The sequence below is a fragment of the Fukomys damarensis genome, unplaced genomic scaffold (genome assembly GCF_012274545.1).
Source record: "Fukomys damarensis isolate Sample0158 unplaced genomic scaffold, DMR_v1.0_HiC HiC_scaffold_8, whole genome shotgun sequence".
In the NCBI taxonomy this organism is placed as follows: Eukaryota; Metazoa; Chordata; class Mammalia; order Rodentia; family Bathyergidae; genus Fukomys; species Fukomys damarensis.
Window position 1 is genome coordinate 6,279,117 of NW_022900920.1, and position 12,243 is coordinate 6,291,359.

General features: G+C 44.1%; 1 protein-coding gene across 4 annotated transcripts in view; it reads right to left on the reverse strand.

The window, feature by feature from the left end:
- Inpp5a (inositol polyphosphate-5-phosphatase A) overlaps positions 1–12,243 on the reverse strand; it is a 221,898-nt gene that overhangs the window by 60,640 nt on the left and 149,015 nt on the right. For 2 of the 4 annotated variants that reach the window (XM_010620325.1, XM_010620332.1), the window contains exons 6-7: positions 4,184–4,287; positions 3,871–3,921 (exon numbers count right to left, since the gene is read on the reverse strand). In XM_010620325.1, coding sequence (XP_010618627.1) covers positions 3,871–3,921; positions 4,184–4,287 — 155 coding nt within the window. The remainder of the gene's footprint in view (positions 1–3,870; positions 3,922–4,183; positions 4,288–12,243) is intronic. The other 2 variants (XM_010620338.1, XM_010620342.1) reach the window with 1 other exon arrangement.

The window sequence follows — 12,243 nt, forward strand, 5'->3', positions numbered from 1 at the left end:
CACTAAACACAGATGCTGTTACTTGGCCCATTGCAAATGGAAGCAGAACATGTATGGGTAGGGGTCCTCAAATGGTTGATGAGTCTCTTCCATTCTGATTATGTTATAGAACTTTCTGGTCATTGACAACTTTCTGAAACCTTCATCTGTGGACTCCCAGACCAGAGATGGTGGCAACTCCACACTCCTGGGGTGGCCACACCCCCGGTCTGGTGTGGTTCTTTTCTTGGAGGCACCCTCATTGCAGAAATGAAAACCACACCACACACAGAGCCAGGGGGCAAAGGGTAGCACATCTCTCACTCACCACATGCAGTCTCTGCTTAGGTCCCCTGTTAATAGGGTTCCTTGAACCAGCAGATGGATTGCAAATACAGGCGGTTTCATCTACTAAAAGACAGCATAAATCGCAGTGGAGAAAAGAAGGGCTGCAGGGAGGTTATCACCATGCAGCCCTGCTGTGAAAAGCCCACTCAGAGCATTAGTGGAATTAATTCATCTTTCATAGGAGCTTGCAGCAGGGTCTGTGATCTATGGTAACAACCAATTTCTCACTACGGGCAAGAGGAAAAAAATGACTCGTCTCGATCGACTACACAAATCTGCTTTTTAAAAATGGCCTCACATTATCTGGAGTGTTGCTCCCAGAGGCGTCATTTGAAATTCATACTGAGCCAAAAGCACCCATAAATCAACAGAGAAAGTTTTGTTAGTTTTAGATGCAGTGGGCTATAATTATTTGGAATTGCATTATGCCTCCATCACAGTAATTACATTTAGATTATCCTTAAGTGATGGTAATAAAAGAAAGAGAAATCAGTCTTATACTAATTCCCTCCCCCAAAATGTGCTAGAACATAGCACAAGGCTGGCAGGAAGGCCCAGACAGGCAAGCTCAGGCATTGCTCTATGGCTCTGGCCATAGCTGGTCCCTGGGCAAGGCTCCAGGATGGGAGAATCAGCACTCCTACTCTCAAGAGTGTAACACACTTTGTGAAGGTCTGCATGATAAAAAATACAACACTGCTGACAGAATGTTGAAAGTTTGTAGTTTTTAAATAAGAATTTTCTTCTATTAATTACCAGGATAAAAGGAAGTGTATGAATGCATCTGCATAACACATGCCACAAGGGCAAATACAGGGCTTTCTGTGATAGGTTCCCACACAATGAACCCAGGAATACTAATGCCCCAGCAGGTCCAGGCACCCATTACCACAGGATCTGCCGATCAGTGACTACCAGGCTATCAACAGCCACTCATTGCTCTCCCAGTCAAGACAGGTCCACCCAGACACCCATGGCCTTTCCTATGAGTTCATGTTTCAAAAGTGCATTTTTTTCCTTTGCCTATAGACATGACAATATGTTCCTGGAGCTAGGTCTGCTGAATATATGAAGGCCAGGGACCCTGCCTGGGGCCACTTTTCTGTGGGGGGAGACAGCTCCTCATATACTGCTTTCAAACCATGCCTCACTCTGCCACTGCCACAAATGGATAGAGCACTAACCACTGGGGGTGAATCCAGGGCACTCTATCTTTTCAGAGTGGCAGAGCAAAGCAAAGGCCTCTAGCCTTGGCTCTCCATACTGACAGGGAGAGAAGGAGGGTGCTGGATAGGAGAGATCCAAAGCTGAGGGTTGGGGTAAGAAGGCCCTAGAAGGAGTCCTTCTGGCTAGGGATGCAGGGGCTGCTCAACAATTACAGCTTATGGCACAGAGAAGTCAGGATCTTCCAAGGCATCTCTGGAAGAACCACAGAGTGCTCAATGTGAGCTGTCCCACGTGGTGCCCAGTTCTCTCAGTCTCTGCTCTTCCCTGAGCATGCCTCTCAGACTCCTTAGTGCTAAAGGTGAAACATGATGAGAGAATCCACCAACCTCAATTCTGGAATTGTAAGGAGTAAGGTGAAGGTGTGGGACACCAAAGAGCCTGCATATGGTCCTGGGGCATGAAGGCTGCCCACCAGGTTCTCAAAGGGAAAAACTTCACACAGAAACAATAAACAACGGATATAACTACACTTGTGGCAACATAAAACACTGCTCATGGTGGCAGGCTCCTCGATGCAAAACAGACACATGTGCAAGGCTCTTGGACAGAGGGAAGATGCCATCTTCAGGAGAAGATCTCACAAAAGAGTAAAGCAGGAGACAACAGAGAGCTTCACTGGCAATGAAATGAACACACTCACAACTGCTCTTCATCTGTATGGGGTCTATGGCACCTGTTGTTGATTCATCACACTTCTCAATATTTGAGACAGTGTAAAGTCACATTTAAAGAAGAAAGTTTTAACGAAAGATACACGAATTGTTTGGGAGGGGTGCCTCAATGTTCCCCCTTGCAATCATCACATGTACTATCACTTATGCCCATGTCTAGCACTGCCCATCTTTAATCCATCCCATGTGTCTTGCAAGGATATATCAAAACCACAGAGCAGGGTATCTGCTGCCTGTCCTGGGACCAGTTCTGGATTCCCAGCCCCACCTCAAGCTTCCCCCATTTCAGTCCCTCAATTCTGCTCTAGTCATTCTGAGATGAGAGCCTGGGTCAGTTCCAGCCCCAAAGAGCCTCCAAATGAGTAAGGGTGAACATAGGGTGGACAGAAGTCCAAGATCAGCTGTGAACAGGCTCAGAGGCCAGCATCTGTGGCTTCTTCAAGGGAACCACAGCACTGGGTCATTCTGTGGGAATGCCACCACATTCAGGGAATGTTTTTGTCATGATACAAGAATGTGGCTGTACATGGAAGGTCCCATAGCTTCCCTGCCATCTTCCACCAGATCAGAATACACAGTGTGAAGGGAGACAAAGAAGCAGAGCCAAGAGGCTTGCCTGAGTCAGCTGAGGACAGGAGGATGGCCCACTGATACCATATGTTTGGCCTGGGACGATGAATGAGTAAGATGAGCCACAGGGTGACAGGAATGCCCATCCTTCATGAAGATAGCCACAATCCCTTCACTCAAGGCACAAGTCATAAAGCAAGTTAATAAAGTTGTGGCCTTGCTGAAAATAAGCTCTTTAGGCAGGCACAGCTAGCTGCAGTGAAGGAAGTGCAGAGCATTCCTTCCAGGAACTATAGAGATGAGACCTACATGGCTCCCATGTCACAGCAAGGGTAAGACATGCCAGAATGATGGGCAAAGAGCCTTTAGGAAATGATACCCAGTCCTTCACTTCAGCATCCAAAATGCTTCTGGTCAAGGTAAGCAAACCATACTAAGGCTTAACAGATGCTGAAGGCGCATGGTAAGAAACTGTGGATTATTATGTGAAGGCTCCAAAAATGCTGGCTGTAAGCCTTACTAAAAAGTAATAGAATCCAAAACTGCACAGTCAAATAGCTGCATAAAATAACACATACAACACTAAACAGAAAAAGCATTAAAATCCCAAAGAAATAAATCAGCATTTTATGATAACTGAGACTAGGCAGTAAGACAGGAAATAAATCCCTGACTTTTTTTGGGGGGTGGGGTATTCTGTCGGGTGGTGGTGGTGGTAGTGTGGTGGCAGAGACTGAACTCAGAGCCTCATACATGCTAGGCAAGCATCTTACCATTGTGCTATACCTCAGCCCACTCCCAGACTTTATAATTTCTAAACTCTCCACGAGAAATGGACACAACCAGAGAAGTATCACCTGCTTCATAATGATTGCTATTTCCTCACTTGCTGGTGTCACCCCAAGTCCTCATCTGTGAATGGGAATCTAGCCCCATCCTGTGCCTGCTGGGGAAGATGACAGATGTACCATGCCATACAGTCCCGACACACCCTAACCACACAACTTCCACCCACTGAGCTGGCTGTTCCTGCCAGCCAGACTGACCCCTCACACCAGTAGGAACCCATGCTCACCGGGCAAGCTAGGTGATACTTTCCTGCATCTTTTGGGGGAGGTGCTTTTGCCTGGAAATGACAAATACAGAATTTACAGGCTAAAAATGAACAGCTTAGACTCCCTCCGCCCTTATCTAGGGCAGCCCAAACCAACCACCCACAATGGTTTAGAACCTCCTGGAAAGACACAGTGATGGAGCGTCAATGCCAGACTATCACCCCTACTCCCTACAGTGGAGCATGGCAGTTTGGAGCTAAATTTCACTTCTGACTTGCTTATTCTGGAAAGCGTATGTGCTGATGAGAGCCCAAAACATTCCTGGTTACGCACCTCTGGGAAGTAGTCTTGCGGGAACTTCTCCTTCTCCAGCATTGGTGTGCTCTCTAAAGTATCTGAATAGATCTCTTTGCCAGTGACTTTTTTATACTTCTTTGCTGGAAAAGACCAAAAAGATGACTTGAAATTTTCAATGTTACATGCTATCCAAGGATCCAGGTGCCACAGAGGGTCCGTGCCCACCCGAGTAGCCTCAGGGAGCCAGCAAGCCCTGAGCAGAGAAGCCGACAAGGGTCTTCCCCTGAGCAGCTGCTCCAGGGATGCCTGCAGCTCGTAAATTCCTGTTCCACGACCTGAAATCTGACACTCCACTTCATTATCCCCTAAGAGCTCCCAGCTTGCAGATTTACAGGGGCTAATTGGCACCCTCTTTTAAAGCACTGGATATATTGAAGAGGGCTATGGAATTACTATTCAGTGAGACCTTCACATGAATTTATTTAATAACATCGATTTCCTCCTCGCACATGGCCCACATCACTCATATTCCAGGGAAGAGTTTTTATGTGAGATGGAGGGAGGGACACAGGATGGGCGTTTTCCAGACCTGCTCTGCCAGCTATCACCCAGACTTCTCTGGGGCACCCAGGTGATACGGCTCCCAAAGGACTCCCTAGGCTGACAGGTCTATAGGCCCCTTTCCTTCTGTGAACTGGCATCCCCATGCCCTCATTGGTGTAAGACAATGAGTGTGTGAATCCATTCCTCAAAGCCGTAATAGGCTGGAGGCTGACAGCTGCTGGCCTCTGCAAGATGCTATGAGGAACACAGATAAAACACAGCCTCTAAGGCCACCCAGGAGCAGTGGCCTGGGAACAGGGCCCTGACCTGGTCCTTCAGCTGCCAGCCTCAGCAGGCCAAGTTCTTCTGGGCTGAGAAGGAATGCTATGAGCTAAAGCTTCTGGGGTGTTGGGCAGATTCTTCGGAGACAAGCTTTGAAATGAGTAGCTAGCTATGCTTCCAGCATTTCATGGGAAATCTTTATGTACCATGAACAGCTGGAACCTTCAGTTTTTGGAGCACTGTCCACTCTACAGACATAGATAGGACATCAGAAGCTGACTGAGGTATGCAGTGCTATGTGCCAGGGCTGGGCTCTCCTCACATCAGGGTACAGGGTGAACCCCAGGCAGAACCAAAATGCCAGTGCTAAGGAGGTAAGGTTGAGCCATACACACAGCTTCAAGGAGACCATGATGCCATTTCATTGTGTATGGAATGTGGAAAGGAAGAGTAATCAGAGCTCATCCTCTAGATGCAGTGCTGTGTACTAACCAAACTACATTACCTCTGATCACATTTCCCAGACATGGAAATGACCCCTACAAGCCTTAGGCACACTTAGTTCCACCAACACCACCATCTTCTCTACTGTTTCCCCACTCAGAGAAAGTGAAGATAGCTCCAGGCAGATGAAAACAGGGTCACACAGGTTCAAGTATCATCTAAGCCAATAAGCAGAGCAGAGGTGCACTTAACCCCAACTGCACTCACTGCAAATGGTCACACATCCTGTAGAGAACAGTGTTTAGCACATATGGTACTTAGACAGAGTTGGGCTGTGGTGGTCCAAGTAGCAGCCACATTTGAGAAGGGTCAGCACCGCTGGACAGCTGGCCTCTTATGAATCAAGACACAATTTGGGGTATAGGGAAGAGCCTGGCACAAACCACTACACAGTGCAGAGCCAGCCTGCTGCTTGGTACCCCAACCTGTCCTATATCCAACCATAGCCATCTGAAGCTTTCTCCTGGACATCCAGATCCTGAAAGAGGCCCAGCTCATACACCCTTTCTAGCTATAAGCCCACCCTTATGGAATGTCACTGACCATCATGGATCCTAGGCCAGACATTAGGACATGACAAAGGGACCTGAACACAGGGAAAGGATGTGGACATAGGATCTGGTGTAGATTTCCTGATGCACAGGCCTGGGGGCTGTACCATCCCAGGAGAGATCTGGAAGAGCCCCATGCATGCAAATATTACTACTTGAGTGTGGCCAGGTCTTGATGGAATAGCAAGAACAGAGAGTGAGAAGCAGGAAAGATGATGGTTCAGACAGAGGAAGCACAACAACAGGAAGGACAGTGCAGACCATTATCTTAGGGTAGCTATCTGGGAGAAGAGTACAAATAGCAAGGAGGGGAGGGGAGCACCCAGAGCCCTGAGCAGGCCATTAAAAAACCTGTCTCAAGCCTGCATGGATGCCCTGCTTGGGACTCCAGAAGGCATCTCTACAAACCCCTAATCCCTGACAAGGGCTTCTGCTCCCATGACGTCCCTCCCGCACACAGTCACAGTACAGTCTAGTGATTAGGTCTGTTCACTACATACATTCCCACAGCAACAATGCTGGGCAGGCCCAGCTCAGATGGGACAGAGCTGAGTGAAAGGCAAGAGTTTTGACTGTTAGAGCACTGAGCAGAAACACACAGCCACTCCCTGGACATCCAGTCATTGACCTACAGCTGTGGGAATACCCATCCTGCTTCTTATCAGTCACGGGCTGAGTTTCACCTGCTCCTGAAATGGAAGAAAAATGTCCACGCTCAAGTGTGTTCAGTATAGGGCTCCTCACAGCAAAGCTGCAAGTTCCACAACACCTCTCCTACAGGCCTGGTCACTCAGCTGAAGGTGCCCTTCACAGGACAGACACCACACACACATGCACAGGTGCAGAAAGAGCCACAGCACACAATCACTAGAAAGCAGTGTGGTCTGCAGGGTCTACAGTGTTTCGTGTAAATAAAGGTGGGGAGGTAGTGATGGCTATAGGAAAGCACTATGCTTGATAAGAAACCCAAGGGAATACTGTTTCTCTTTAAGGTCTATGAAGAGGTAGGAGAGGAAAGTAGACTTTCATTTTTTAAAACAGACTGTTTTTAGAACAGTCTTAAAAATTTACAGAAGATACAGCAGCAAATGGAGCATTCCCATGTGTCCCTGTTCTACCCACACTCAGCTTCCCTACTACTTGAATCCTGAATTAAAGAAGTTAAACTAACAAAACAAGTATTGATTTATAATTACCAAAAGAAGGTCCCCCATTTACTTCAGGCTTTTCTCTTCCTGATGTACATCAGATGAATCCTGACACATGCATAAAAATGTTATCTGTCCACTGTTATAGAATCATATAGAGCAGTTTCTCTGCCTTACAAAACCTGTATAATGCACAGACCCACCTCTCTACCCTTCCCTAGGCCCTGGCAGCCACTGATCTTTCACTATTCCACAGATTTATCTTTTCCAGAATGGACTCCTGCAGCAAACACCTTTTCAAACCAGATTCTTTCATCTGGCTGAGTTTTTGTGTTGCTGACAACACTCTACGATAAAGATGTGCACTCTGCTCACCACTCACCTAGGACACTGAAGAGGATGTCTGGAAGTGAGTAGTGTCTACCCTCTGACTTTGTTTCTTCAATATTTTTTGTGTTGGTAATTTGGGGATTTTTCTCCCCATGTAATCTTTCTAACCAGGCATTTTGATAGGAATTGTGTTTCAACTATAGGTCAAATCAGGAAAAACTGAGACAGTGAGTTGACAATATTTTCTTCCTAATTTTCCAAGTTCACTCTCTGTAAGCCTAAGATCAAGATGCCAGTAGATTCAATGTCTGGTGAGGGCCCATTCCTCACAGATGGTGCCTTGCATGTTCTCACATGCTGAATAGAGCAAGCAGGCTCCCTTGGATCTCTTACAAGGACATTAATTCCATTCACAAGGGCTGGGCCCTCATGACCTAGTCATCTCCCAAGGGCCTTACTTCCTAATATTATATATAACTTTGATAGTTAGAATTTCAAAATAGGAATTTTGGAAGGACATAAACTTTCTGACCATAGTGTTATCCACAAAGATGGACTGTCTCCATTTATCTACCTCTTTGATTTCTTTCATAAGTTTTGTTCTCCTCAGATATTATTTTCAAATCATATTATTAATGAATATTCCTAAGTACTTCCCTTTTGTGTGTGCTGATATAAAAAGTTTTTCATTTCAAATTTCACTCAATATTTGTGCTTACACAGGAAAGCAATTAACTTCTGTATATTAACTATATACCCTGTAATTTCTTATTCCTATAACTCAGTATTTTTCTAAATAGATATTAATTTCATCTGAGAAGAAAGACAGCTCCATCCCCTACTCCATCCTGAAAGTATGCCCTTTATTTCCTTTAGTCTTTATGCATTGGCTATGATTTCCATTAATATGTGGAAGGGGCGGAGAGAAGACATCCTTGCCTTGCTCCTGATCTTTTCCTCAAATCTCTCATTTTCTAATTTCTTATTAATTTTGATGTTAGCTATAGATTCTCTTATAAATGTTTTAAATTAAGTTAAGAGATTTCCCCTCTACTTATAGTATGTTGAGAGCTTTTAGCATGAATGGGTGTTGGAATTCTGTAAAATGTGTTTTCTGCATCTATCGATATCATACCTGTGCTGTGGTTTAGGGTAATCCCCCACCCACAACCTCAGGTGTTTGGTGGGTGACTGCTCATGGGGGCTCTGTACTTATCAGCAGATTCATCTAATGAGTTCAGGGCTGTTAGGAGGTGAACCCGGTTGGATGTGGGTAACTGCGGGTATGACTGGAAAAGTGTATTCTTGTTGCTAGCTCCTCCCTTTTCTGTTTCCTGGCTGCCATGATCTGAGCAGCATTTTATCCACCATCCCTATCTGCCATGCTGTTTCTGCCTTGGAATCAGTTTACCATGGAATGAACCCACTGAAACTCTAAGCCACAATAAACCTCGCCTCAATTTGTATGTGTTGGATATTTTGTCCCACTGACAAGAAAGTAAGACAGGTTTTGATACCCCTGAATGCAAGCATTTCTGTGATGGTTCAGAAGTATCTAGAACTGATTTGTGGGAAGAATTTAGAAAGTCTTAGACATTAAGGCACAAAAGCCCTAAAAGGCTATAAGCCAAGCTTGATGGATGATTCTGATCAGAGCTTAGAAAGAACAACAAAATGCTAATAAAAATGAGGACAGTAAAGACCAACTTCAGCAGGTTTCAGTTGGGAACAAAGACTCCATTGGCAGTTGGACTAGAGACTATGTGTATTACATTCTGGCAGAAAATTTGTTTCCATTTTGCCCATGTCCTGAGGCTTTGAAAGAAACTGAGATTAGGGGTGGTTGAAAAATCAGTCCGGTAGGGAAAATTTCAAAGCAGTCCAGGCTGTAGTGTGGGTTACTGCTGGCTGCTTTTAGTCAGATCTACAGTTAAAATCAGGAGCAAAAAGCAAACGTGAAAAGTTTGCAGTTTCATAAGAAAGAAAGTACCTGAAAAGTTGGGGCCATAGACAGCATGACTGCTAAAAAGATTATCATTAACATGTTCACAATGTGGCCATAATTTGTATATCTCCCTGCCAGACAGCTCTGGTTATTTTTTCTTTCTTTTTTTGGGGGGGTGGGGGTTCTTGAGACAGGGTCTCACTATGCAGTCAGACTGCTCTGGAACTCACAGTGATCCTCCTGCCTCAGCCTCCCGAGTGCTGGGATTATAGGTGTGGGCTACCACGCCCAGCCAGACAGCTCTGATTTTAATTCCATCATCTGATGCTAAATAGCTAACCATCAGTAGTTCAAGCCACCTGAAAGAACAGTTGTACATGTACCACCAATGGTTCAAACCAGGGAGAACATGTTAAAAAGAAGCCAAGTACTCTGCATCAAAATAATAGGAAAAATGGCTGATAGTATCTCAGGAATCGGCACGACCCCATCCTCCACAAGCTGAAGAGTGCAAAGCTGCAAAGCTTCATTTGGGAAGAAAACTCTGGACCCCTTGAGAAAAGCTGACTGGGTAATTGGTTCCCTGAGATTGTTTCACAGTGCTCAGCCATCTGGGCACCCAGGGGGGCCTGACTATTGCTAGAACTAATGGTAGACCGTGGCTTCATGTGCTGAAGACATGCAGAATGCCAAAGTTATAGGTCAGGAGGCTTCCACCCAGATTTCAGAAAGCCTAGAAGGCCAAGCAGTGTGCCCCTCAGAGGGTAGTGCATAAAACTATGATAATGAAGCTGAAAGTGCAGTGGAGACCCAAGGAGTTGGAAGATGCCAGGAACATTGGACATCTGTTGACAAAAGCCACAAGCAGTGAGTGAAGGCACCCCCAGAAAGAGGCCATGAAGGCTGCAACAAGCAATGCTATAAGGGTGAGGTTGCCCAAGCCCTTTAGAGCTTATATCTCACCACATTCTGCTCTGGGCACTAGACACTGATCTATAGGATATAATGTTTCCCTGCTAGGTCTTCCTCTCACTTTGATATGATTCCTTTCTATCTTCCTGGGAATGTTTACTCTATGCTATTATATGTTCAAAGTGTTTAACTTTCTTTTTTATTTTTACAAGGGCTCACAACCAAAAGCTTGCCTTGAGTTTCAGAGGCAACTTTAGACTTGGACTTTGAAGCATTGCTAGAACTGTTTAGACTTTTGCAACTACTAGAAATGGACTAAATGCACTTTGCATAAAGAGAAGGACATAAGTTGTTTGGGAGCCAGGGACAGAATATTATGGTTTAAATAAAAAAAAATTGTCCCCCAAAAGGCTCATGTCTTCAGAGTGGAACTTTTGGAAGGTGACTATATCACTGGGGTTGTCATACTCCTCAGAGGAGTCATCCACTAACTACCTAAGAAGCTAAATGTGCATTTAGGAGGTGGGGCCTGGTTGGAGATAAGTCACTGGAAGCACGACCTGGAAAGGTGTATTCTTGTCCCTAGTTCCTCTCTTTCCTCTCTCTCTCTACTTCCTGGCTGCCATGGGATGAGCAACCTTGGCCCTTCCACTGTGCTGATTATACCTTGGAGCCAGCTGACCATGGACTAAAAAAAGTGAGTCAGAATAAACCTCTTCTCCTTTAAGTTACAGGTGTTGGATATTTTGTCTCAGTGATTAGGAAAGTGAACTAAGACAGTCTGTGATGTGATGCATTGGGTTAGCTGATTTTCAAATATTGAACAAGCTTAGAATAAATCCAATTTTATCTCGAATAAAGCCAAGCTGATCACAGTATGTAATTTTTTTCATACAGTGGTGGATTCAATTTGCCTATATTTTGTTGAAAACTTCTATATTTTATGTTCATGAGAAATACTAATCTGTAGTTTTTCTTCTTTGTAATATTTTTATCTGGTTTGGTACTGGAGCCATACTGGCCTTATAAATTGAATTAGAAACTGACCCTCTGCTTTTAACTTCTGGGAAGACTTGTAGAGAAAAGATATAATTTTGAACTTACCAATAAACCCACCTAGGCCTGGTGCTTTCTTTTCCAGAAGATTATTAATTATTGGTTCAATTTCATTACATTATAGGCTTATTTGTACTGTCCAGGCCTCCTTGTATGAATTTTCATAGATTGTGTCTTTCAAGAAACTGGTCCACTAGGTTATTAAATTTATAAGTAGAGACTTTTTAATAATATTCTTTTATTATACTTTTAATGTCCATGGAATAAGTAGTGATAGTCCCTCTCATTTCTGGTATTAATAATTTGTCTTTTTTTTTTTCTTAATCAGTTTTGTTGATCCTTTCAAAGCAATTTTGGTTTTGCTAATTTTCTCTAAGGATTTTCTGTTTTCAATTTTGTTGATTTCTATTCCTTTTTAGAATTATTTTTTTCTTCTGCTTGCTTTGCATTTGATTTTCCTCTACTAGGTCAAGATACAATCTTAAACTGATTTTAGAACCTTCTCTTCTTTTTCTCATTGAGTTTATTAATACATTTACAGTTACATTCATCATTGGAATCTTGTACTTTTACATGACAGGTTTTGGTTCTCAGTTTTTCCCCTTATCCCTGCCCTCCCTTCACCCCCTCCTCCCTTCCCTATTTACAAATACTTTATTTCCATTTTTTCATTTTTCTCATTTTTTTTCTTTTCCCTTATTCCCTTTCCCCTACCCTTCCCACTTCCCCTACATCTTTAGCCCTTTTCTTCCTATTTCACACTGTCAATTATATCATTAGGATCTATGTACCACTATAGTTTTTCACACAGAGAAACTATTTGGT